Source organism: Lissotriton helveticus, chromosome 11 (genome assembly GCF_964261635.1).
Source record: "Lissotriton helveticus chromosome 11, aLisHel1.1, whole genome shotgun sequence".
In the NCBI taxonomy this organism is placed as follows: Eukaryota; Metazoa; Chordata; class Amphibia; order Caudata; family Salamandridae; genus Lissotriton; species Lissotriton helveticus.
This window is the reverse complement of record NC_136072.1, coordinates 52,115,235-52,139,836: the sequence shown is the minus strand read 5'-3', so window position 1 is coordinate 52,139,836 and position 24,602 is coordinate 52,115,235. Positions and strand designations below refer to the sequence as shown.

Here is a 24,602-nt window from a genome sequence, read left to right as displayed (position 1 = left end):
CGACGCAGCTGTCGTCGTCGAAATAGTCGTCGTCGACGGTGAAGTCGTCGACGGAGCTGAAGTCTTTGCCACAGATTTTACAGCAGAAACCAGGGAACTGGTCGATGGAGCAGACCCTGCCCCCTTCTGACCTGACGACTTCTTGATGGGAGTAGGGGGAAGAGAAGAGGCTTCCTTCACCTTAGATTTAGCCTTCTTAGACTCCACCATTTCCTCAGAATGTGAGGCCTTTCTCTTTTTAGGCGTTAAAGGAGCAGAGTCCTCACCAGAATCTGAATCTGATGCGGCCTTCTTCTTCTGAAGCCACAACAGTAGACGAGCCTCTCTGTCCCTCAGAGTTTTAGCAGAGAAGGTTCTACAATATTTACAATCCTTAGCCACATGCTTTGGATGGAGACAGTATAAGCAGTCCTTGTGAGGGTCTTCAGAGAAAAGCCTGGCCTTTCGGCAGGATCTGCAAGGCCTGAAAAGCCTCTTTTTAGAGCTTTCAGCCATCATAAAAGAAATAGGTACACACAATACCTTAATCCAGAAGATTATATAGTTGAAAAACCAAAGGTCAATAGTTCACACTGGAACAGCAAACTGAGCAGAGCTCAGGGAGACTCCTTTCTCACACGAAGGCGGTTGGAAATCTGAGGCAGGAAGCTTCTGCTGGGGAGTGTGAGGGCAGGGCAGCAATGCTGATTGGCTGATTTTTGGACCAAACAATGAGGAGGTCTGGTTACCAAATACTACAGTCCCTAGGGGCTTTTCTATGCAGTTTTCTTCTCTATGATACTGCTTTGGTCATTCTGTTACCGTGAGACTCCCACCATGACGACGGGGAAGATACAAGCATGTGAATCTATGAAAGATGTAATACTGGAGAATTGAGGTTCCCACGCCGGCCTTGGTTCTTTCTGCCCTGGATCCCAGAGACAGGACGGCAGTGTTAGACCTGCTGGACACTTAATGTCACATCCCTGTCCTGTAGGCCAAGGGGCATTATCTGTGGTCCAAGGTGGGACACAAGCACTTTTAGGGTACTGTGCTCCCTTTTGGGCTCACCAGTTACCTTCAGATGTTCACAAAGGTGATGTCAGTGATTGATGCCCATCTTCGGAGGTCGTGGGTACCAGTCTTACCATACGTAGACGACTCACTGTTGAAGTGGGGCTTGCCACAGTGTTGTGGACCACCTCTATATGATGGCAAACCTCTTGATAGCTTTGGAATTCTCACTCAACCTAATGAAGTTACCCCCAGACTCCTTCGCAGCAGCTCCCCTTCATCAGTGTCTTTCTGGTTACGGTGCACTTTTCGGTCTTTCCTCTGGACCAATGAGTCCTGGGCTCCCATTCCAATGTTTCAGCCTCTGCCCTTGGTCTCAGAGTAAGTAAGGCTCTGTGGCTTCTTCGCCTAATTGCCTCCTGCGTAAAGACAATGCCCAATGGCGTATGCAGGCTCTGCAGTGGGATCTGAAGTCTCAGTTGGCATAGCACCTGTTGTGGAGTCGACCCAGGTGTCAGAGGAGACTGCCAAAGATCTACAGTGGTAGCTGCTGACTGGAATTGGATCAGCGGCAGATTCATCTCCCTACCTCACACATTTGATGGTGGTGAGGGATGCATCGCTACTGGGTTAGGGAGAGTGTCCCGGGAAAGGTGGACATTCCAGGACCCTCGCCTCCGGCAGAGACACTAAGGCTACATCTTGAGTTGCATCTACTCATATGTTCCATTTCTCTTTGAAATATTTTCTCTTTTGGTTTCTCTTATCGTTGTGCAGATGACAGACACAGAAATCTTTTTTATCTTTGCAAATATTCACCCTTCACCTTCCAACCAGGATCTCAAATGAATAAGTTACATGTGTTTAAAGCAATCTACTTCACCTCCTTCCCCAAACTCAAAATCTTCTCATATCCACATTGCAGCCCATCGATCAACTTTGAGTCTTCCACCAGAACATTCTTCCTAGAGTTACTCGCACTCCCCCAATTCAAGACGACTGTTGATGCCCAGATAATTCAGCCAGAGAACCAGTAAGGCTCACTCTTCTCGCACATCTGGCCTTGACTTGAAAATCTAGTTGCATGCTTGTAATATAGACCATGTCTATTAGATCACTGTTTCCGACTCCCTTCCTACCAACGACTATTCATTACTGCTCCTAAATGATTCCACACAAACTGTTGATGTACCTGTGTACCATGTGTTGCTGCTATGCAGAGTGTTTCTGTTAGAAATTAAAGTGGTCACCCCTACAGAACTGGCTGACCAGGAGAAAATGTCCACCTAGCACTAACATTTTATTGCTAAAAACAATGCATAATGGTGCTCTATGGGGCAAGTGATATATGTTTGGTGTGTTTACATTGCTGCTTAAACATCTGCTCATCCTGTTATCTCAGATAGTCATAGAGAGATACATGGACATCTCTAGAAATAAGTTTGCAGCCACAATTCCTGGCTAGTATTTTGGCTTCCCTGGCACTGTCCTTGCTACCCCTGATCCATGGATCATCAATACCGCGGCAATACAGTAAAGTAGGCATGGTCCTGGAGGAACAAGTTACTTACATTTGGAAATGCGCTTTCTGGTGGATGCTTTAACTGCAGAGTACTCACCTTATGAATCTGGCCTGGTATCAGACTGGATCCAGAAACCTTTCCTGCAATACCTCACATACGACTGCTGATGGCATCATCAGACTCCATGGCATCTCCACCAATCTCAAGAAGTGATGGCACAGACCCACACATAGGCACCACCCCCTGTGCACGGCCGTCAGTTTATTAGCCAATGCTTGCACACCCTTAGATGTTGAGCAGCTGACAAACTGGAATGTCAACAATGTGTGATCCTTATAGGCTACCGCAAGTCGACCACATCGAATGGGGAGTAAGGCAGATGGAGGGGAATCTCTGGTCAGCAGAGTATCCAATCAATCAATCAATCGATAAATCAGAGTACTTGTAAAGTGCTCTACTTACCAGTGAGGGTCTCAAGGCGCTGAGGGAAGGGGGGTGCTGCTACTGCTTGAAGAGCCAGGTCTTGAGGAGTCTTCTGAAGGCGAGTAGGTCTTGGGTCTGCCGTATGTGGGTAGGGAGGGTGTTCCAGGTCTTGGCGACAAGTTAGGAGAAGGATCTGCCACCGGAGGTCGTTTGTTGGATGCGAGGGACAGCGGCGAGGCTGGCGGAGCGGAGCTGGTGGTTGGGTGTGTGGAAGCGGAGTCGTCTGTTGAGGTATGGTGGTCCGGTGTTGTGGAGTGCCTTGTGTGCGTGGGTATGGATCCACTTGTCGACGGGGAGCCAGTGTAGGTCTCTCAGGTGGGGGGTGATGTGGCTGCAGTGGGGGGACGTTGACGATAAGTCGGGCGGAGGCGTTTTGGATGCGTTGTAGTTGTCGTAGGTGTTTGGCTGGGATTCCTGCGTGGAGTGCATTGCCGTAGTCCAGTCTGCTGCTGAAGAAGAAGGTAAGTACCCTACTCTTTTGCTATACATTTCTAACTGGAGATGCCGCGACTTTTAAATCGATACCAAAGCAGTACTACAAAGGTGGTGGATCTGAGCAGTCACCAGAAAGTCTTGAAGGTCTGAGCAGGCAAAATGACCGTCCCTGGAGCCTTGAGTAGCGCCGTTTGAAGGTATGGACAGATGCCCTCATTGTGTCTCAACTGATGTCCAGCATTGGGACCTCCATAATCAAAGCGGAGTCACAGCTTTGAGCCTGGTGGAATGAGTGTGGAGGCGCCCTGGAGTTATTTTCTTGGACTGAGCACAGCACAGCCTGATACAAAGGACAATGTACCTGGTCCATTTCTCCACTGCTTTTTTAGCCTTGCACAAGAAAACCAGATTAAAAGGTGATCACCCGTTAAATACTCCTTCATTCTTTCAATGCAAATGCTATGGGTCCTCTTTAGATCAAACAGGTGAAGCCCACCTCCTCTTTAGAGGGATGTGGCAGAGAAAAGATTGTGGGGAGAATGTTTGAGTTCCCTACGTGAAAAGGCAACACTACTTTCAACAGAAGTAAGCCTGAGTTTGAAGCGCCAACCTTCCGGGGAGGCAGGATGCATACAGTGGCTGTACAGATTCTGCCTGCAACTCACAGACATGCAGTGCAGCCCTGATAGCAAACAGAAGAACTGTCTTAAGTGTCAAAATCTCAGAATATAACTGAGCACAGGTTCAAGTGGTGCATGCATCAAGAAGGCAAGGACCAAATTAAGTTCCTACCGCAACTTAATAAAAGGAGCGGGTGAAAAACATAAGCAAGTTCATGCTGGGTGAATTGAATTGAGATTGCTGATCATGTGAACGAAGAAAGGCTGAAAGGGTTTATAGGTAACCTTTACGGTGACCACACCAAAGCCAGAAACAAACCAAACAAAATATCATCAGACACCCTGGCTTGAACAAGATCACCCTGTCTGTCCTCACGCCAGATAAAGAATTTATACTAGGCGCCAGAGTAGACCGACTTCGTGGATGGGTACCGAGCCACCAAAATCACCTCCACAAGCAGAGGGAAGTCAAAGCCACACAGTTGGTTAAGCTCAATCTCCAGGTATGGAGGAGTAGTGTGACTGTCCTGGTGCATGACTTGGCCCTCCTTTTGGGGCAGCAGATCCTTTCAAAGAGGCAGCCAAAGTGGGGGTCAGATTCTTCTATCCAAGTGGATAGAATACCAAACCTTCTGAGTCCAAACCAGGTGTATTAAGATGAGCTGAGACTGGTGCATCTTAACCTTCATTATGACTCAAGGGATCTGTGGCCAAGGCAGGAATGTGTAAAAGAGGCAGGAGTCCCGTCGAAAGCAAAACATATCTACAAGAGAGCCCAGAGGAGGGAACTCCAGGGTGCAACAAGCATTACATTGAGCTCTCTGGTGGTAGCGACCATATGTACCGAGGGTATGCCCAAATACACAAGACGCCGTGCACCACCTCATAAAATGGTCACTGCCATGGGAATGGCAGTCAGAGAAATCCAATTTGGGGGCAGCCAGCCTCTAGACACAGTGTTCGGGACCCCACTCCATCGTGCTTGTCGTAGGACTACATGGTGGTTGCGTCTGTCAGGACTTGGAATGTCCTGGCCATGAAGGAAGGCAGAAAAGCCTCCACATCGTCTAAGTGACCTACCCAACCAAGAGACGATGTTTCAGTCACTACAGTAATCTCTGGGACTGAGAATGCTCTGCCACATCAAGTTGGCCTCCGTCATCCATAACTGAATTCGTGGGCCACCACAAATTAATATCCTGATTCTGCGGGAGCCATCACCAGTGTTGGACCCACTGAAGCTGAAGGTTCACTGCAGAGCCCACAAATGTCAGCAGCTATGAGAAACAAGCTTTATGGATGAGACCAGGAGACCATGATGCCTCAAATCCATCTAGGATGGAACAAAGGCACAAGCCTGACACATCAAGAACCTAGCCTGAATGTCCTGAACTGGCTGTGGAAGAGGAACAGATGTCAAGACCACTGTGTCCAGGATGGTCCCCTTACAAATAGGATCTCTACATGGGTTGAAGATGATATTTTGGCTGTGTGATTGAAGGATCAGTACCCTAAAGTGTGTGCCCTGGAAGTCCAAGGACACCACCCAGTTCCAGGATCCAAGTCTACGAGGACCTGAATTAATGTCAGCATTTTGAACTTCTCGTTCATGAGGCCTGATGTAGACTTCAAACCCCTGTTCTTCTTAGAATCCAAGAGGAACCAGGAGCATCACCACAAGCCCCTCTCAACATCGGGCACCAAATCGAACATCCTCCTGGTTGGAGACAGGAGCAATCAAAGTCCGACCACGAATTGGGGAACACGTGGACAAACAGGGTGCATAACCAAACTGAACAATTGGAAGGACCCATTGGTCTAAGCGGGTGCAAGCCAGGCGGGCAGGCAAATCAGTGTCTCATACTGCTCCCAAATGACTTGTGGAGCGGGAAGTAAAGTGGCTTTGTAGCAAGCTACTTTAAGTGAGCTTAAAGAAGGGTACTGTTATGTTTGCTGGGGGTCCAGGCTCTGCCAAGACCTCCTCCCCCCCTGGAATCCTGAAAAGGCTGCTGAAGAGGCTATGAGGACTGCGCACGTCAGTAGACAAGCCACCTCGAGTACCTTCGGAATTCTTACTATTGCTGGTGGAACAGACGAGCACAAGAAAATAATCCCAGTGAGTAGGCCACACCTCAGCTATCCAATGACGCGCTCCAGTGCCAAACCTGCCTCCTGTCTTAACCCGCCTTCTCTCTTAAGAGTCAACGGGCATATCCATCCATGATGCATGGATGTCTCCAGAAAACCCGGCAATCCACATTTAAGTACCTAGTCCAACAATGATGCTGGTGATCATGGCGCGACCAACACAGTCCATAGTGTTCAGGCCGGTCCTGAGGATGCATTTAGCTGCATCATGGCCATCACCTACTGTCTGCATTAAGAACATCCTTAGTTGTCAGGGACAGTGGCCAAGGTCTTGCTTGCCATTTCCCTAGGTGTGTGCATGTAAAAGATCAAGTGGCAAACAGAATTAATAAAAGTAGAGCACAAACTATCAAAAGGAAAAAAAATATTTTGCCTACAGCATCCCTCTTCTTAAGTTCTCCATGGGGAGAAAAAGTGGAGAAAACATTGGTTTTCATCTTGCTCCCTGAAGCCTAAATGCAAGACTGTCTGCAAATCGAAAGGCCCTAAGAGCAGGTCTGTGGCATCGAGCAATTGCGCAGCTCATAGTCTACACTGAGCACAGTCTGGACCATGTGTCCATAAGGGTCTCACCGAAAGGTAGTAAAGACTTTGCATTTGATGGCCCAGGTTGCAAAATTCAACTCAACCAACTCAGTCTCAAGTAAGGTGGCCAGCCTACTAGCATCCTAGGGGTCGAGCTAGAGGCCAGTATCAATATAACGGGGAAAGGGGCGACTCATCGTCATTGTGGGCAACCTGTTTGAGTCCATGGATAGCAGCAAAGTGAGAACCAAACATTGTTTCCGGGCTCCGAGAGTACTGATATTGAGGCAAGGGAACAATAGGGGAATCATTCCATGCACCTTCATTACCTCACAGTACATCATAGGTTTTAATCTAGCCGAAATTGGTTCCAGATCAAATATCGGAATCCGTGCCGTGTGAAACTGGCACCTCTGGAGCAGAGGCCAGCACCCAGCACCCAGGAAATATTTAACAACAAGGGGTGGTGATGGACAGAGTTTCTGAATTTAAGCAGAATACTCTCACCCAGTCAAGAGATCAGGGCTAGATCCAACACCGTTTTTTAGCTCACTGCACCATCCCAGTTCAGAACCTGGCTATATGCAAATTAGTCCGTTCCTGTCCCAGTGCATGATGGGAACAGGGCAAACCCAGGAAGGCACCACCAGCAGGGCCTGAGGCAACGGTGTCAAGGAGTGACATGGTGTCGTCTGATAATGAAGCAGAGGTCGACTGGGATCAGTCGGTGCCAGGGAAGAACCTGCCAGAAGAGGTCCATGTGGAGGCCCTGAAAGAGTTCATACGGCCCAAAGGCACACAAGGGGACGGAAAGCATCTATAATAACTGCAGCATTGCCTGCCTTGCAATGAGACTCGTCTTTTGACTTACTTAGTCTTGACTTTCCCAAGGACAGCAACTGGGAGCTGAGACGGATCAGCACCGCTTCTTGTGCTCTACCACACAGAACTTTGTGTCACACTACCTCTTGGCCTTTGGATGCAAAGTCCTAAAGATGCATCAGGTGGCACCTATTGGGGACCTTTGAGGCATGTTTGGAGCTAAGGCATCCAAGAAAGATGTTATGCAGGGCCATGACTGGCACCTATTTCCGACGGGTGCAGCACGGCTTAAACACTGTCGTTTTAGAGCTCAGGATCTTCGTTCATGAGCGCAGAAAAAGCAGAACAGACATAGGCACCCAGAGGCTGCCCCTACAGGAAGCTCCTTGCCATCACTTCTGGATGTGGAATGGAGCTGGCCCGGATTCTGGTGGCACCACCTCCCAGTGCGCAAGAGCTATTGAAGGAAAAGTTTCAGGATCCATTCTGAAGCTGAGAGAATTCAAAATGTGAGGAATCTGCAGTTAGAAGTATCAATTAGAACAATGTTTATTTTTTGTTAGTGTCTAGTTCATGCCATTCCCATAACACCTTAGTAGCCAATAAGAACATGTTAAGGGGCTAAACTTAGAGACAGGTGTGAACCGTATGATGCCATCAATTCCCCGAAACTGATCATAGGAAGCTTGTTTCCGGTCCAGGGAGGACCTGGCCTGGCAGTTCGGGATGGACTGTTCCCATGAGGCACAGGGTCAAGACTGATTTGCATATGGCCGGGTCTAAACTGGGGTGGCATGGTGAGCAAAAGAATGATGGATTTAACCTAGATCTCTTCACTGGGGGTGAATGTTTTGATTTGTTCTGCATTCCGTCCATCAATTGTGTGTCTTTTGATCAATCCTCAAACAGCAGTTACGCTAACCCTAGCATTTTTGTGGTTTGCCATCCATGGAGATATCACGGAGAACGTTGGAAGCCAATTCATGGAGTTAACCCTTAGTATAATGGCAGATCCGATAAAAGAAGTCAGGCGGCCCGCTTAAACCTCCGCCACTACATCATGTGCTAGGCAAATATCTACATCAAGTGTTGAAGCAACCCTTTGCTCATCATTTAACCCCTTCCATGCTGATGACTAGCTCAGCTCGTCATCAGCGTTACCTACCGTGTGCTGATGACGAGCTGAGCTCGTCATGTAACGCGGTATTTCAAAAAATGCCGCATACTGCGGGAAAAACGGCCGCACGCATGCAGTTAACTAATGCTAATAGGGCAGAGCAAGCAGCATCACAACAAATCTAAAGATGCTCATGCAATCCCCAAACTTAAAATAAAGACTCCAAACATAGTCTGACCAAATTGAGTTTTATTTCAAGTAGTGTGGAGAGGGAGCCACAGAGATCTTACATTGTGCGCTTCACAGTCTTCTTTGACTCCCAGACTGTTGCGTTGGGGTTGATGGTTTGAAAATGTACAAAGTGTCTGAAGTTCACAAAAGGCATATTGCATTTATAATAGTCACCTGCTACCCAAGCCAGAACATGAATTCAGGGCTACCCCAACAATTATTCCACACATTGGGGTGCCTCCATACCTTTTAGGTCTCACATTCTACCGCGTCTCAAAAAACGCTCGATAAACCCAGCTTGCATCCGTCCATCTTCTCACATGATCTACACCACCGGGCACATCAAGCACCATATACATACACAACTTCTTCCATCATCCTACAAACAAAAATCTGCCCCCACTCTCAAACCTTGATCACCAACCCTTTCAAGAGTATTCTACAACCCCCACATATACATGTCATATTACACAAGCATCAAACTGCACTCTAATTCCAGCAGCTCCACAACCCTGCTCTAATCTTTAAAAACTCAGTGTACATCCCCACCCCAAACCCCCACAATCCTTCCTCTGACACGATCTACCCGTAACCACCTGACTGAGCGCCACATTCATAGTGGCCAACTAGATCCAAGTTCTGAGGGAGAGATCCAGCACCGCAAAAAGTGTGAGTGATGAAACACCCATATTTAAAGTGGACAAATAAAACTCCAAGTTCCAGCATGCTTTAAGCTGTTGGTCCAAACCACAAACTGGCTAATTTCACCCTCATCACATGGACCAAGTTGGCAGCTATGTGTCTACCCATGTCCACAAAGCTATCTCTTCCATGCTCTAACTCTTGCAAGACCCTACTCTAAAATGTCAATTATCCTGATATTGTTACACTCACTCTACCAGCAAAAGAATTGCACAACTCATCTCAAGCGCCCTCATTGTCTCCAAAATGTATGGCTCTCCCTTTACCCCGTTCTCACAGACCGACAGAATCCTGCTCTATTCCCTCACACATTTCCTAGGTTTTCTACTATGTCCTTGCAATGCCCCCTTACACCATCAATACATCACCTTGCCTTTCTATATTTCTACTATGCCACTCTGATGCTACCCTGTGTCGCATACATTCCTGTAAAAGGTTGTGGCCCTCAATGAGAGACCTCCTCCGCACTAGACTCTGGCATCCTTTTATCCCTAATTAATCTGCTTAAAAAATTAATCTAAAACAAAAAAAAGTTAAAAAACGAGGAATCAGACCCCAGAGTTTCTGTATAATTTGGTCATTCTAAAACTCCACGACAGGAGAAAAATATTAATTACATAAAAATTGATTTAAAATGATGTGCAATAAATTAGAGCAGCGTAAGGCATCTGTTAAAAATCCCTTTGGCCAAGATGAATGAAAGTAAAAATGGCAGCTCCTTTGTTGGGCAAGGATGGCCCTGGTCGGACTTCAGATGTCGTTGTGGGTTTCCCCAGGCCGCTTTATGATGGCGTTGTACTTCAAGGGGGCGGAGTCAGTCTTCAGGACCGCCTCCACAAGGGTAAACACACTGATCGTCTGCATTGAGAGAGGAAAGAGAACCAAGGAGTCACCACTGATTGTAAACAACAGGAAATAATAAGGATACTGTTGCAATAGGGGCTAGAACTGCACAGCCGTCAACTGGCCCCATCTCAAAAGATTAACTTTAAGACATTCATGGTTTTCAGCCAACAGTACTAAGCACAGTGGCACTTGTACCTCATACACAAAATGGGAAAGCAACTACATGTTTTAGCATTCTTAGCATGCCTGAGTGGAAAAAAACACAATAAGGAAACAATACTTGTGGAAAAAAAACAATAAAGAGGTCTATGATACTTCCAAGCGTCTCAGGTTCAGCCCATCATTTTCCAGCACTAGTCGACATCAGACAGACTGGCAAAATGAAAATCAGGCTCATTGCTCCTCCAGGAAGAACAATCCAGCAGAACTGCCTGGCCCGGTGCACTCCCAACAGAAACACAAGCAACCCCAGAACCATTTTGGCCTCCTCAGGCTTCATCAGTGACGTGTAACCATGACATGGGACTTTTTGGTAGCAATGGATAGGCAAGTTAAAGCCGGAGACTACGCAAAGCAGATTATTACGGCACTTAGTAATTTGTATAGTTACTGTAGTAACTATCAAGCACTAGAGCAGCTTATTAGCCTTTATCAGCCTTTTTTTTATTTACCTATAATACCTTCTTCGAGACCTAGTTTTTGGCAAACCACACTTTGCTGGGCAGGAGGGAGGAGACGGGTTGCCTGCGAGATTTGTGATGTTTAAGCCTGGCTATTTGCCAAGAACCCTTACCTTTGAAGTAAGACATTAAAGACCCAGATACACTGGCTTTTAGAGCCAAAGCATGTTAAAATTAAACTAATTTTATCCAGTAAAGTAGCCTTTAAAACCTACTAAGTTTTGAGCACTTGTTCTGGACTAATGTATCTAACATACACTATTTGCACAAAATTCCCTACAAATCGGGATGGGGGGTGTGGGGCATGCTCACGGTAAAGTCATTTTCAATCCTACTAAGGGCCTGATTTTGACCTCGGAGGGCAGGTTACTCCCTTACACCGGTGACGGATACCCGTCCACTGAAAAATAAATCCCAGTATATCCAATGGGATTTATATTTCAGCGGACTGGATATCCGACACTGTCGTGACAGGCTAACCCGTCCGTCGAGATCTAAATCAGGCCTAAGTCTTGACCAATGTTACTACCCTAATATGCTTAAAAGTGTTCCAAATTCCAGTATATTTTTTCCAAAGATTCCTTAGGGAGTGAACAACTGAAGAACAAGTTACTTACCTTCGGTAACGCCTAATCTGGTAAATAATCGATCTAATCGCCGATTCCTTAACTTAGAATTATCCCTAAGCTTCAAGACTGGATCCGGGAATGTTTTGTGAGCAAAACCCCTAATTGCCAGTTTGTGGCATTGTTCGGTTCTGCATGGTGTCGTTGACATTGTCCACGCCAGAAGTGACGTTCACGGTGCCAATACTGGCCCCACCCAGGTGCACTGGTGTCAGTTACTTTTCACAAATTTCCATGCCAGAAGAGAGGAGCCACGCAGTATATTGACCACTGGTGTGGAAAACCAGGGCACTAAAAGGGAAAAACCCTGTCCTGAGAAATTGGTTCACAGAGCAAGAAGGATGGGTGGGTCAGTAAGGAATCTGCAGCTAGACCATCTCTAAACGATAAGGCGTTACGAAAGGTAAGTAACTTGTTCATCTGATAGAGACTTTGGGGCATAGATCCCTTACCTTAGAATAGATACCCAAGCAATACCTCCCCGGAGAGGAGTTTGTGAACCAATTACACACCAGGAAGTCCTGTTTTATTTATTTATTTATTTATTTAAGGATTTGTAGAGCGCCTGGTGACCCGAGGGCATCCCCGCGCTATAAAAACTGTAGGTTGGCTAAGAGGGGAGAAAGGAGGAGCGGAACTCTTTATTTAGGGAAAAGCAGCGTTTTGAGTTGTTTGCGAAAGCGAAGGTAGCAGGACCAAACGGGCAAAATGCCCATCCCTACAGACATGACTGTCCAGGCAGCAGTGTTTAGTAACTGTGTGCAAGAAAGCCCACGTTGCCACATGACAGATGTCCAGGACCGAAACTCCACTTCCTAACACAGTGGTGACAGCTTTAGCTCTAGTGGAATGGGTATGTAAACCCTCTGGGGGTTGCTTCTTACCCAATTCGTAGCAGATCTTTATGAAGAGCGCGATCAATTGAGTGATGACCCAATTCTGCACGTGCCAACCTTTCTTCGCTCTGACATACCCCACGAAGAATTGGTTCCCCAACCCAGAACGCTTGTGTGGTCAAGATAGAATGACAACACTTTTTGGGTTCAGATGGTGAATTTGTTCCTCTTCCTTAGAAGGATGAGGCGGAGCATAAAAAGTAGGGAGAGCGATGGTTTGACCTAAGTGAAATAGAGTGACCACTTTCAGAAGAAAGGAAGCCCTCGTACGAAGAACCTGTTTGTCTGAGTAGATGTTCAGGTACGGAGGCTTGGATAACAAGGCCCGAAGAGCACTGCCCCTCCGGGCAGATCTTACTGCAACCAGGAAGGCCGTCTTGATGGTAAGTAGCCCGAGAGGACAGTTATGTAAGGTTTCAAACTGAGCACAGATCAGAAACGTGAGGACCAGATTAAGGGCCCAACAAGGCATAAAAAGGAAGGAGGAACATATGCCAGAACCCTTTAAAAAGCCTGTGTACAACATGGCACTGGAAAAGGTAAGATTGGTCAGCCAACTGCAGAAAAGCAGATATTAAAGAAAGAGACTCCCTAACAATGCCCGGAGGAGAGCTTTGCTGGGCAAGGACGACCTGAGAGAGGGGAGCAGAAACAGGGACAACTTGTTTCTCTGCACACCATGCCACAAATTTGCCCCAACGGCAGGCGTACACCGTCTTTGTGGAGAGATGCCTTGCTGGCAGAATAACGTTGCAGACTTTGAGCGGAATGTCAAAAGCTGTCAATTGTTGGCACTCAATCTCCACGCAAGAAGACGGAGGGTTGAACGGTTCAGTGGGAGAACCCTCTCCTGCTGCTGCCACAGAAGATCCTCACGAAGAGGCAGCCTAATTAGAGGACCGATGACCATGATCAACAGCTCGGGATCCTATAATCTCCGTGCCCAATCGGGTGCCACAATGATGACTTGGGCCCTGTTGTTCCTGATGATCTTGAGATCTCTGGACAAGTGTATTGTGGGTGGAAAGGCTCACAGGAGGCCTGAGGTCCACTTGGAACAAAGCATCTCCGAGCAAGAACCGCCTAGTAAACTCCAGTGAGCACAACTGCTGACATTGTGCGTTCTCGTCTGTGGTGAACTGATCTAACCAAGGCGTACCCCACAGCTGAAAGAGATGGAGAAGCCATTGGTGATCCACAAGGCATCTTCAGCTGAGTTTGTACACTCGGGTGTTCAGAGAACCTGCCAGATGTTGAACCATCCATGGGCACGCAGAGCTGGTAAGCTTGTGCGCTGCAGTGGCTGCATGGGTAAGGATGTAGCGGTATGCCCCTTCTATGGCCACGAAAGGATTGAAAGGTGGATTAAGGGTGATGAGGTGCCATGGAAAGGCCCAATGACCTGGCCGTAACCCTGCTGTCCTTAAAGCTCTCCAGCGCCGAATACACCTGGTCTCCGAAGAGAGGGAGCCATCAAAGGGCATGTCCATGAGTGATGTTTGGACATCCCAGGAAAAGCCAGTCCTTAACCAGGTGTGACGTCTCAGAGCCACTGTCGATGAAACCGCTCTGCCTAGTGAGTCGGTGATGTCTAATCTACAGCAGATGGGGAACTTAGCTGCATCTCTCCCATCCGCAACAGCCTGAGAGAGCATGGCCCGGGACTCCCCCGGAACCGTTGGCAGCACCTGTGCAACCATGTCTACAGAGCGTGGGAGTAGCGACACAAAATACATGCATTCTTCACCGACACAAATGCCAAGGAATCAGAATAAAATATTTTCTTGATAACAATGAAGAGAAGTCGAAGCACGCTTCAAATACTTCTTCTTGTATTTGGACTTGACGACGACCTCGGGTTCCGCTCCCTGGACCTTCCTTTTTGACTGGCACTTCGATGATCGCAGCATCGCACGTCAAGCCGCTAGGAGCTTGAAGGATCGCTCCCTCAAGGTATTTGGGTGCATGGGGTACTGCTAACGAAAAAATTCCGGATCCAGTCTGACCCCTGGGGATAATTCTAAAGAAAGGAATCTGCGGCTAGAAGTCTCAATCAGAATAGTATGTGCCACCAATTCTAAGACTTCCAGATAATAGATGTTAATAATCATTTGAACGTTACTCCGTTTATTATCCTCAAAATTAAATGATAAGTTGGTCCCGTGAAGATTCAAACTCATGACCTGGATGGCACACGCAGAAGTCAGTACTAGGTGCTTAAAACAATGAATCATCCTGCCATTTGTAAACACCTCCATTAGTTCATGCATCCATTTAGTTGTCACTCACAACTTGCCTGCACAGCATGAGGTTTACTAAAAACAGGTCAGACTACTGTGCATTTTGCAAAAGTTAACTAACTCTGGGGGTGCAAAAAGCGTACTTTTACTACGAGGCCAAACTAACTTCATACAGCTGTGAGAGTAAAGATGGTCTCTGCTGCCACAGACGGGGCAAGGGGGCAGCCTCCTAGGACCAGTGGTCTTTGTCTGCAGCCACCGTCCGCAAGTCTGTGTAAATAAGCAGTAGACCGGCGTATGGAGCTCGGCTTGATGCCTTCAACTGAGGCACACAGACCATCAAAGACTCCTCTCTGCTGAACTGAGAGTTTGTTGATCTGAACTAGACACAGTTGCCTGGGCAAGGATCAAGACAGGAAGAAGCATCACATGGCTACACCACTACCAGCAAAGTCTATAGTTATCTTTATGGTAGCCCACAGCTGTGGGCTGAACACCAAACACATCAAGACACATGGGAGGAGGGAGAGTTCACAAGACAGACAGACCACACTGATTTGCAAGGGAGGAACAGCAGGCAGCCCACCCCATAACTGTGGTAAAGGGAATAGAACAGGTAAGGCAAAGACTAATGTATGAGAAGCATGTGCAGTAAAGGGTCCCTGATCCGGGGACAACCTACCCTAAACCATCCTGAAGACATTTTTATTCTTAACACGGATACCCATTTTGCGGAAAAGGGCAATAAATGTACAATAATGGTAAAATGTGATAAAAGGCCATGTTGCTGTTCTTCTGTCTCCTCTTAATATGTATGGTGCAACACACACATGGAGAAACATAACACTAACAACACCCATCGTACAGCAATACGCATCCACATCTTACTTCAGCACATAGCAATCAGGAAACAGTGCCAACCAATGACACATTTCTCAAGAAAGCCCTTGGCACAATTCAGACACCAAACATGATGGACAATGCAACACAGGAATTTGCCGTCACCTGGAGGACAGCCGGCTGCCCTGGGGTCTCTGGTTCCCAGATAAGAGTTAGTTCGGGCTTCTTTCCCACTTGCTGGAAGCGGACGCCTTGTAGAGGTAGAGCCTGTAAAAAAAGACATCAAAAGGAGGAAATTAAAGTTATGAGAGGTAAAACACATTATATATCAATTTATTAGTCCACACATGGGAAAGCCACGGTGTGATACATGCCATGCGTAAGGCCACATTTGTGGCAAATTTTATCTCATCAGATCCCTTCTAGCTGTGTATTTGGTACTGGTTGAATGTGACTCAATGGGTGAAGCAGACAAAAGCACTCCGTCCATCATCTCCTTGTGTTTGCTTTGTTCGCCCTACGTTGGCAGGGTATGCCCAGACATGTGTCTCTTGCTCACTTTGCAACTGGATTCAAGCTAGCCTGGCTGATGAGGGGTGTTAGCCCGAAACCGGTCCCAGGATGCTTGTTTCCAGTCCAGGGAAGATATGGCTTGGCAGTTCGGGCTGGATTGTTCCCATGAGGCACAAGGTCAAGACTGATTTGCATATGGCTGTGTCTGAACTGGGGTGGTGGAGTGAGCTAAAGAACGATGATGGATTCAACCCAGATCTGTGACTGGGGGTGAGTGTCTGAAAAGTTTCAGAGCTCCATCCATTATCTCCTTGTGTTTGCTACGTGAGGATTCGTATGATCCAAGAGCTAAGACGACCCTACGCACGAAGATCTTAGGCGTTCAAACAAGGAATAAGGAGGGTGGGGAGGTTTTGAAACAGTGCTCCTCATGATAGGCCAGAGCTTACAAGCGGGTGGTAGGTACTACAGTGCAATTTAAGACCCAGACCATTGCAAAGGATGCCATCAGGAGAAAACATCTAGCACAGCGGAGAAAAATGTTATCCAGACATTAGGCAGCTCAAAGTGTTCAATCAGCGCCAGCACTAAAGTCAAGTTACCATAATAAAGATGGCTTGGGATGGAGTCTGTCCCTTTCAAGAATAGTAGGTTAAAGTGTGAAGTGGTCCTTCAAGAGTAAGCTGAGGAGAAGACAATGAAGGCTGTTATTCTCAAACAACCCCAGTCACCTTTGAGCAAAGAATCAGAGCAAAATCTGATGGCGCTCAATTTACGCAGTATGAACAGCCCATTGGAACTTGAGGTACTCTGAGCCGCATGTGGTACGGTGTCTGACAAAAGTAAGGCAACATAATTTGTAACGTAACCTCCACACCTGTGAATATCAATGTTGGCCTCCCATGGACTCATCTATCCAGCGACTCTACTAGCTGAACACTCCTGTCTGATTCAGACTCTGGGCCCCACCATTAAACTCCTGCTCAGCAACAGCTGCTCTCTGGAGAAAGTGTAGAAAGCTCACAGCAGCATTCACAATGATGATGCCGTACACCACCCCCTCCTGAGGCAAACTGGGCAACAGCTGTTCACCACCAATGAAAGATCCAGACGTGAAGCCTGTCCTCTCTATCTGATGGGAGCCACTATATGTGGAAGAGGAGTGGCGCAGCGGCCAGGGTGCCTGACTCCAGACTACGGGGTTCACGGTTCGATCCCCGGCACCGACGGCAGGTTAGCCCAGCACCATGTGACTTTGGGCAATAGCTTGCTTAATCTTCCCAAGGGCCCCCAACGCCGGGACACCACTTCGGAGGTAGCTGTGCGCTTTACAAATACTGGTATTTCTATTCATTTCATTTCATACACTAAGAGTAGAATGTACAAAGCATCGCAATGGCATGTATGGCCAATGGGAAACGACCTTAATAACGAAATTGTAACAACGAGTGGGATTAACAACGAATCCTAAACAAACTACCTGTACCTAAACCACAACCTCCTAAACCACTACTGGACCTGAACCGCGACCTCCTAAACCAATAATTATAATGATATTTTTTTTATGTTTCCGCTTACAGTTTTCTATTTTGTAAAAAAGGTAAAGATATTTTTATTAAATTGATTTGTACATTTCCTTATTATATTTGATGCTTTCGTTATCATAGACTTTGTTTTAATTTACCCTGTGAGGCCAGTGGATGGCACTGTAGGTTTGTTAGGGCTCGGCTGAACGCGCGGAAGCGCGTCTCCGCCGAAGCTCTTTTGTCGGCGTGTGTGCTTCCCAGGAGACAATCCTGGCCACGCGCATCGCCTTGGAGGCGATTTCAAACTGACACGCGCACGCGAACGAGCGCTGTGGCCAGGCGCTGTCTCCTGAGAAGCACACACGCATGCGCATACACACACACACACGCGCCCACGCACGCACATACATACGGAGACACCCACCCCCCCCGCAGCTCACATACACACGCGCGCACACACACGAGTGCACCCCCCCTCTCCCCTGCCGTCGCACACATGCATACACACACACACGCGCACACACACAACGAGGGAACCCAGCCCCCAGCCCTTTTCAACTTACCAGGTGAATTCTGAGGGACTCCGCTCTCCTTCTGGCGTTGCGAGACGCTTTCACTCCGCCTTCTCTTCCGGTCCGGACGCAGCCCCGCCCCCGTCACAGGCGACTTTGCCTGACTTCCGGTGAGGCTGCTGGGCTCGTTTATTTATGCGATTTTATATAGCGCGAACTTTACCCGTTTGCAAGCTCTGGCAGCATTTCACTTGCCAAATAATCCAGAGTTGTGTTCATTGAAACTTGCATGTGGGGCGCATCACTTTTTCACCCTCCCCGCGATCACTGTCAATTCCCTCCCCCTCCCCGCGATTCCAAGTCGCCGCTCACTTTCATTTTCACAGCTGCTCCTCCTGGCGCCATCTCATGGCCGCGCAGCCGAGTCACTTTTTCCCGCTCCCCGCGATCACTTTCAATTCAGGCCGGCTCCGGTTTCCTATCTCCTGAGCTCTAGTTGACAGCCTTCCCCCCGCCCCATGCAAGCGGCCTGCTCCATATAGTGGCATCACCTTCCGGACGATCCAACCGGTTGATCACCACCCTCCCCCAGAGATCCCAAGCTCACCAGGTGTTGGTGCTGGGCTCAGAGTGTCCATCAGCAGCAGGCAGCCGCAGTGGTTCTGACCAGGCCTGCCAGTTGGGGGTCGCACTCCTGCGAGGCCGCCGTCGACCTGTCTCTTTGGGAGGAGTATAGCCATGCCGTAGCCAGCGCACAGGTGTCAGTCCGGAGGTTCTCCCATGTATGGGGCCAGCTGCGTTTTTTGGGACAGATGGCTCGGTAGTGCTGGTGATTCAGCAAGATCGGCGGGCCCAGGAGCTCTCACCTCGTGCGTCCGCAATCTTCAGCAGTTGGCCACACCCCCACATTAATTTTATTGTTTGTAATTAGTGATCTGTAATGCAAGTGACTAAAGCCTGAAAACCAACTCAGACCCACTGTATTGATTCAGAAAAGCTTCGCACCAGGAAACTATTATGTATACTTTAATTAACTTATAAATATGTTCAAACTGCAGTTGTCAAATCAATATAAATTGAATCATACTAATAAAGCCTAATCAGGATTACCATATTGCAAATAATCAGGTCGGTCTCCAACCCCTAAACTAATGTCTACTGCAGTAATCTGTGAAAATCCATGTAACAAACAAACAGTGTTTAGCATAGTGTAATCATGGCGAAATAGATCACCTGAAATTGATAATTGCGACAAGAGTAGACTGGACTATTTATTCCATTTACCCACTTCACACTACAGAGAGAGAAGAATCAATAAACGAGTTTTATTTTCTGGAAACACAAACATGTCAAAACATTCCATTGGCTATGCCCCAAGTCAAGAATTAGATGCAAGACTCTACACCATACACTTTACTCTGAGAGCATAAACAACATCCCACCATCTATCAGGCTCAGCCTACGCTCCTGCAGTTAAAAAGAAGCAAAAAGACTCATAGGTCACCGATAAGAACCCTTCAGCTCTCTCTGGATACTCTAGTTAGCCATACACATTACGCGACTGAGCTATTGGCATTGTAAATGACAATGACTTTTATTTATGTTTTGGTTTTAAAACATAAATAAAAGACCTTGTCATTTACAATGTCAAGACCTTAAACTCGCGTTCATGTACAATGCTAATAGCTCTAACTTTTGCAATGCCGAGACCGTTGCATTGTAAATGCTTGTTTTTCACTGATGCGATGCTGACCTGTGCTCGATGCGAATGTTCTATGTGGGTGGTTGGCCGGTTTTTATGTTTTATGCATGTCAATTCTTATTGAAAATGAAAATATGTTCTGGAATCCGATTTTTATTTTCTGTGAGAACTTGTTTTCTTTATGATCGCTTTAAATAGTGCATTTTGTGTAATTTTTACGTTTGTCAAACAGCCATTTTAGTAAGCAATTCTAGTGTGTCAATACTGGAAAAACAGATGATGAACTTATATTTGACAGTTTTCTACCGTCCATTACTGTCTTTGTAAGTTTGTCTGTATTTTTAATAAACAATTATTTGAGTGCTAAATTCATGATTATTATTTACTAAAAATACTTTATTTAAAAGTGTTGTTTAATTTAAATAAAATGTTTTTGTTCATGTTTCAATCGTGCATTGTTTTGAACGTAGTGGTAGATTACGATTATAAGGCAATAGATTAATTTTCGTGGTTCAGTAAGTCGTGGTTGAATAAATAGTGGTTTGGCTTTTTTCGTTGTTTAGCCTTCGCAGTTTGGGCACTTGTTATTAAAGTGGTCGTTGTTTAATCATACATTCATGGCCAACATCTGGAAACTAAAGGTGGAGATGGGTAAAGCCTGAGAGAGCATGAAGTCCTTACTTTCATCATGAGACTGAACAAGCTTAAAGGTTCATGGTTATTTTACTTCCAGAAGCCTTCCTTGAAAACCATCACTACAGGCTGGGGAAAAACAAACGAGATATACAAATTCACTCGCGATGAAGGCGTTTCGTAGAGGCACTTACATTGCAGTAGACGCGTTTCTGGACTCCGTATCTCAGCACCAAGATGTCAAAAGCTTCGCTCAGCACTCCCATCACCATGGCCTCCGATTCTAGAGGTCCAGACTCCTATAGACAAGAAGAGAAGTTCAGGGCTATCATTGCATGGAGTATCTATCACTTGCTAGTGCCTGGGTGACGGGAAATTTCGAAGTGCCAGTACCACTATCAAATGGGCTCCATGAAAGCATCTCACACAGTAGAAAGGGAAGGTCAAGGAATTATTTGAAGCAACAAGGCAAAGAATAGTTACACGTGGAAATGGTAAAGAAAAATCATATGACAAAAGGAACTGACGGGTTTAAGCTAAAGCCTTATAGCCCGCCGTAGAGGGCTCTACCCGCTATTAAAGGCCCTCTCCACCGTTAAAGGCCTGAGCCGAAAGCGAGGGCCTTTAACAAGGGAGAGGGACTTTAATAGCCGGTATAGCCCAGCTACGAAGGGCTATAAGGCTATTAGAACATTCTGCCCTCTAGTGGCAGAATGTTCTAACAAAAAGAACAAAGCCTTATGGGAGCGTGAGGGGATTGGAATCCCCTCAGTCTCCCTGAAGCCTTTGTTCACAGCCAGAGCTGTGAACAAAGAAACATTGGAATGTTGGAGCTCCAGGCTTCTACCAGCCATTATAAGCCCGGAGCACTCCATTGTTTTCAATGGAGCTCCCAATGTTCTAATAGGGGGTAAGGGATGGATGGATGGATGGATAGACATTCAGAGATATGCAAAGTTTAATATGCTATGTATTACTAATGTTGAGTGGAGGATAGCACACACTTCATAATATGCAAAGCCATGAGTGGATGACAATGCACTATTCCTCATACACAGGATATTACACTCTGCACATATGGATTATACCATGGCATTTTTTCAAGAATATATTTTTTTTTTTAGAGAGTATTTAACCAAAACCAGGATGCAAGGGGTTACATTTAAGTGGAAAGGTAAATTCTCGTTAAAGAGGCCCTCCTGGCTATCACAAGAGTTGTTTCTTTGTATCCAGTAACTGTAACATGCCATCTGTGAGGCAATAAATAATGTTTCTCGGGTCAATGTTGCTGTACTGTGACAATGAACCGGAACTTGACCGTTGATGAATGAGTGAATCTGTGTTTATTAGTACAGTTGCTTTAACTAACGTGTTGCTAGGCCACATTTATTTTCACGGACACACTAATTATAAATAAAATAAACAGCTCCACATCAACCACAAAAGTAGCAGCTCCCCCTCTGATAATATCTGGAACTGATTGTGATTATTTTATTACTGTTGAGTTTTTGAGATTGGGCCGCGTGTCGGGCAGGCACGAGAGGAGGTGTCTAGCCCTGCAATTCAGTGCGCACAACGGTATGGCCGGCCGTTCCTGGATGGCCAAACCGACATGCGCAGTGAAGCTCTCTCCAACCCAGCTGCGTTGCCGGGTGGGAGAGAGCAGGCACAGGATCCCAGCCTCACTGGGAGCGCAAATCATCGGCGCTCAGGCCAATCCTGAGGCTGTTTTCATGCTGCCACCAGCAGCATAAGAGAAAGGTCAGGATTGGCCATTGGAGCCTGTGCTTGCAGAGAAGGGGAGCCTGGAAGAGTGTGATGCAGCAGTCCGGTGATGCAGCAAGTAAGGTGTCACTTTTATTATTTATTTGTGCCCTCTGTCCCCCGCCCCGCCACTCATCTGAGATACCGGCAGCAACTGCTCCCGTTCTCTTCACAGGCACCAATCGCCGCAGGCTTTCACTTCAGTGTTCAATGAATCTCAAATGAGCAAACATCTCTCCAAGTTTCACCAATCGTGCACAGGGCTACCCAGGAAGTGAGGCTCAAGTTAGAAATTGTTGATACAAAGTAGTTCATATGGGAAACCTCAATATCTGGCAATTTGTTGAAAATCTGATGACAGACGAACTGTAAAACAAAGTCTCACTGCAACTGAAGGCACCTACATTCAGAATGCCCCAAGCCCTAAAACATGCAACAACCAGTAATTTTGGATTCCTCCCGATATACATTGAAGAACCCAACCAACCCTTAGTCCCCAAAACAGAGCTTAAAACTAATGATGTCATGATTTATCTGGGCAAACCCGTGGTATGGTGGCCATCTCTTCTGTTCGCACAATAGTGGTGTTATTTCTCTTTTCTCCACCGCCGCTTTGGTGTGGGGATGGGCTTGCCATTCTATTCACTAGATTATGACTATACACAGAGATCCCCTACTACAGAAGGAGTAGTTTCTGTCCTGTAACTCCAGTTCTGTAGTAGGGGTATCTCTGTTATAGTCATAAGCGCCCGCCCTCCTCCCCGGTGGAGAGAGATATTCATGTACGGAATGCTACAGGTCTGGCGTGTTACGCCTTCAAAAAACTGAAAATAAAAGGGACCTGCAGTGCATTCTGGGATACTGTGTAGTTCTGGAAAGTTCTCTTAAAGGCACAGTATCCTGTTTTGAGCCACATAATGGCAGCCTATGGGGCTTGTCTGTCCATGTCTTCTTCTCTATCATTCCAGAGGGGTTTTGCTGTTAAAGCAAGGGAAATCTGGACAGGTTTTGCTGTTTGTGCATTTTTGGTGGAATTTCTAGTTGAAGTACTGGACAGTGTAGCCTGTGGATATAGGCTGCATTATCTGTCTTTAATTCTGTCTTAAGTGTCTGTTCAGTTCTGCATTTTACGACACCTTAAGAGATTATTTTTGATTGCTCCGGGGTCCACGCACATGGGCGGGACTATTCACTAGATTATGACTATACACAGAGATCCCCTACTACAGAAAGGGGGTGTACAGGAAAGAGCCTGGAGCTCACTCACTCTCCTGGCAGAGGTGATGGCAACCAGGAAAGCAGTCTTCAGGGTAAGAAGGCGAAGAGGACAGTTGTGAAGTGGCTCAAAGGGAGCGCACATCAGAAACGTAAGAACAAGGTTCAAGTCCCACTGAGGCATCACAAACGGAACAGGAGGGAACATGTGTGTGTTGCCCTTCAGAAAGCGAGTTACAATAGGGGACTTGAACAAAGTAGGTTGATCAGGCAGCCCTAGAAAAGCTGAAAGGTCAGAAAGGTAGCCCTTGATAGTGCCCAGAGCAGAGCCCTGCTGGGCAAGAGAAAGAAGGAAGAGAACAACCTCAGAAAGAGGGGCAGAAAGAGGATCCACAGCCTTTGCTGTGCACCATGCCACAAATTTGTTCCACCTGCAGGCGTATACCGACTTAGTGGAGGGACGCCTGGCTGCCAGAATGATTTCACAGACTTCAGGAGGCAAGTCAAATGGCCTCAACTGTCGCCGCTCAATCTCCAAGCATGGAGGTGGAAACTGGATAGGTTCGGGTGGAGGACCGTCCCCTGCTGCTGCGACAGAAGGTCCTCCCGAAGAAGCAGACGAACCGGGGAATCGACTGACATGCTGAGTAGCTCTGGATACCAATACCTTCGTGCCCAGTCCGGAGCCACAAGGATGACTTGGGCCCGGTCGCGTTTGATCTTCTTCAGCACTCTGGGCAGAAGTGGTATAGGCGGAAAGGCGTACAACAGACCGCAACTCCACTCGCGACGAAAAGCGTCTCCGAGCGAGCGCCGCCTTGGAAATTCCAACGCGCAGAACTGATGACATTGCGCGTTCTCTTCGGTGGCGAATAGATCGAACCAAGGCTCTCCCCACTGCTGAAAGAGGCCTTGCGCCACGTCCAAGTTCAGACGCCATTCGTGATCCATCATGCACAGACGGCTGAGTTCGTCCGTCCTGGCGTTCAGAGAACCTGCCAGGTGTTGAA

At 47.0% G+C, this 24,602-nt stretch overlaps 1 protein-coding gene across 2 annotated transcripts in view; it reads right to left on the bottom strand.

The window, feature by feature from the left end:
• Positions 1-8,897: 8,897 nt before the first annotated feature.
• Positions 8,898-24,602, bottom strand: part of DIS3L2 (DIS3 like 3'-5' exoribonuclease 2) — an 879,376-nt gene continuing 863,671 nt past the window's right edge. For both annotated transcript variants that reach the window (XM_078666543.1, XM_078666544.1), the window contains 3 exons: positions 20,808-20,912; positions 15,893-15,994; positions 8,898-10,457 (listed from right to left, as the gene is read on the bottom strand). In XM_078666543.1, the coding sequence (XP_078522669.1) occupies positions 10,350-10,457; positions 15,893-15,994; positions 20,808-20,912 (315 nt within the window). In that variant the 3' untranslated portion in view covers positions 8,898-10,349. The remainder of the gene's footprint in view (positions 10,458-15,892; positions 15,995-20,807; positions 20,913-24,602) is intronic.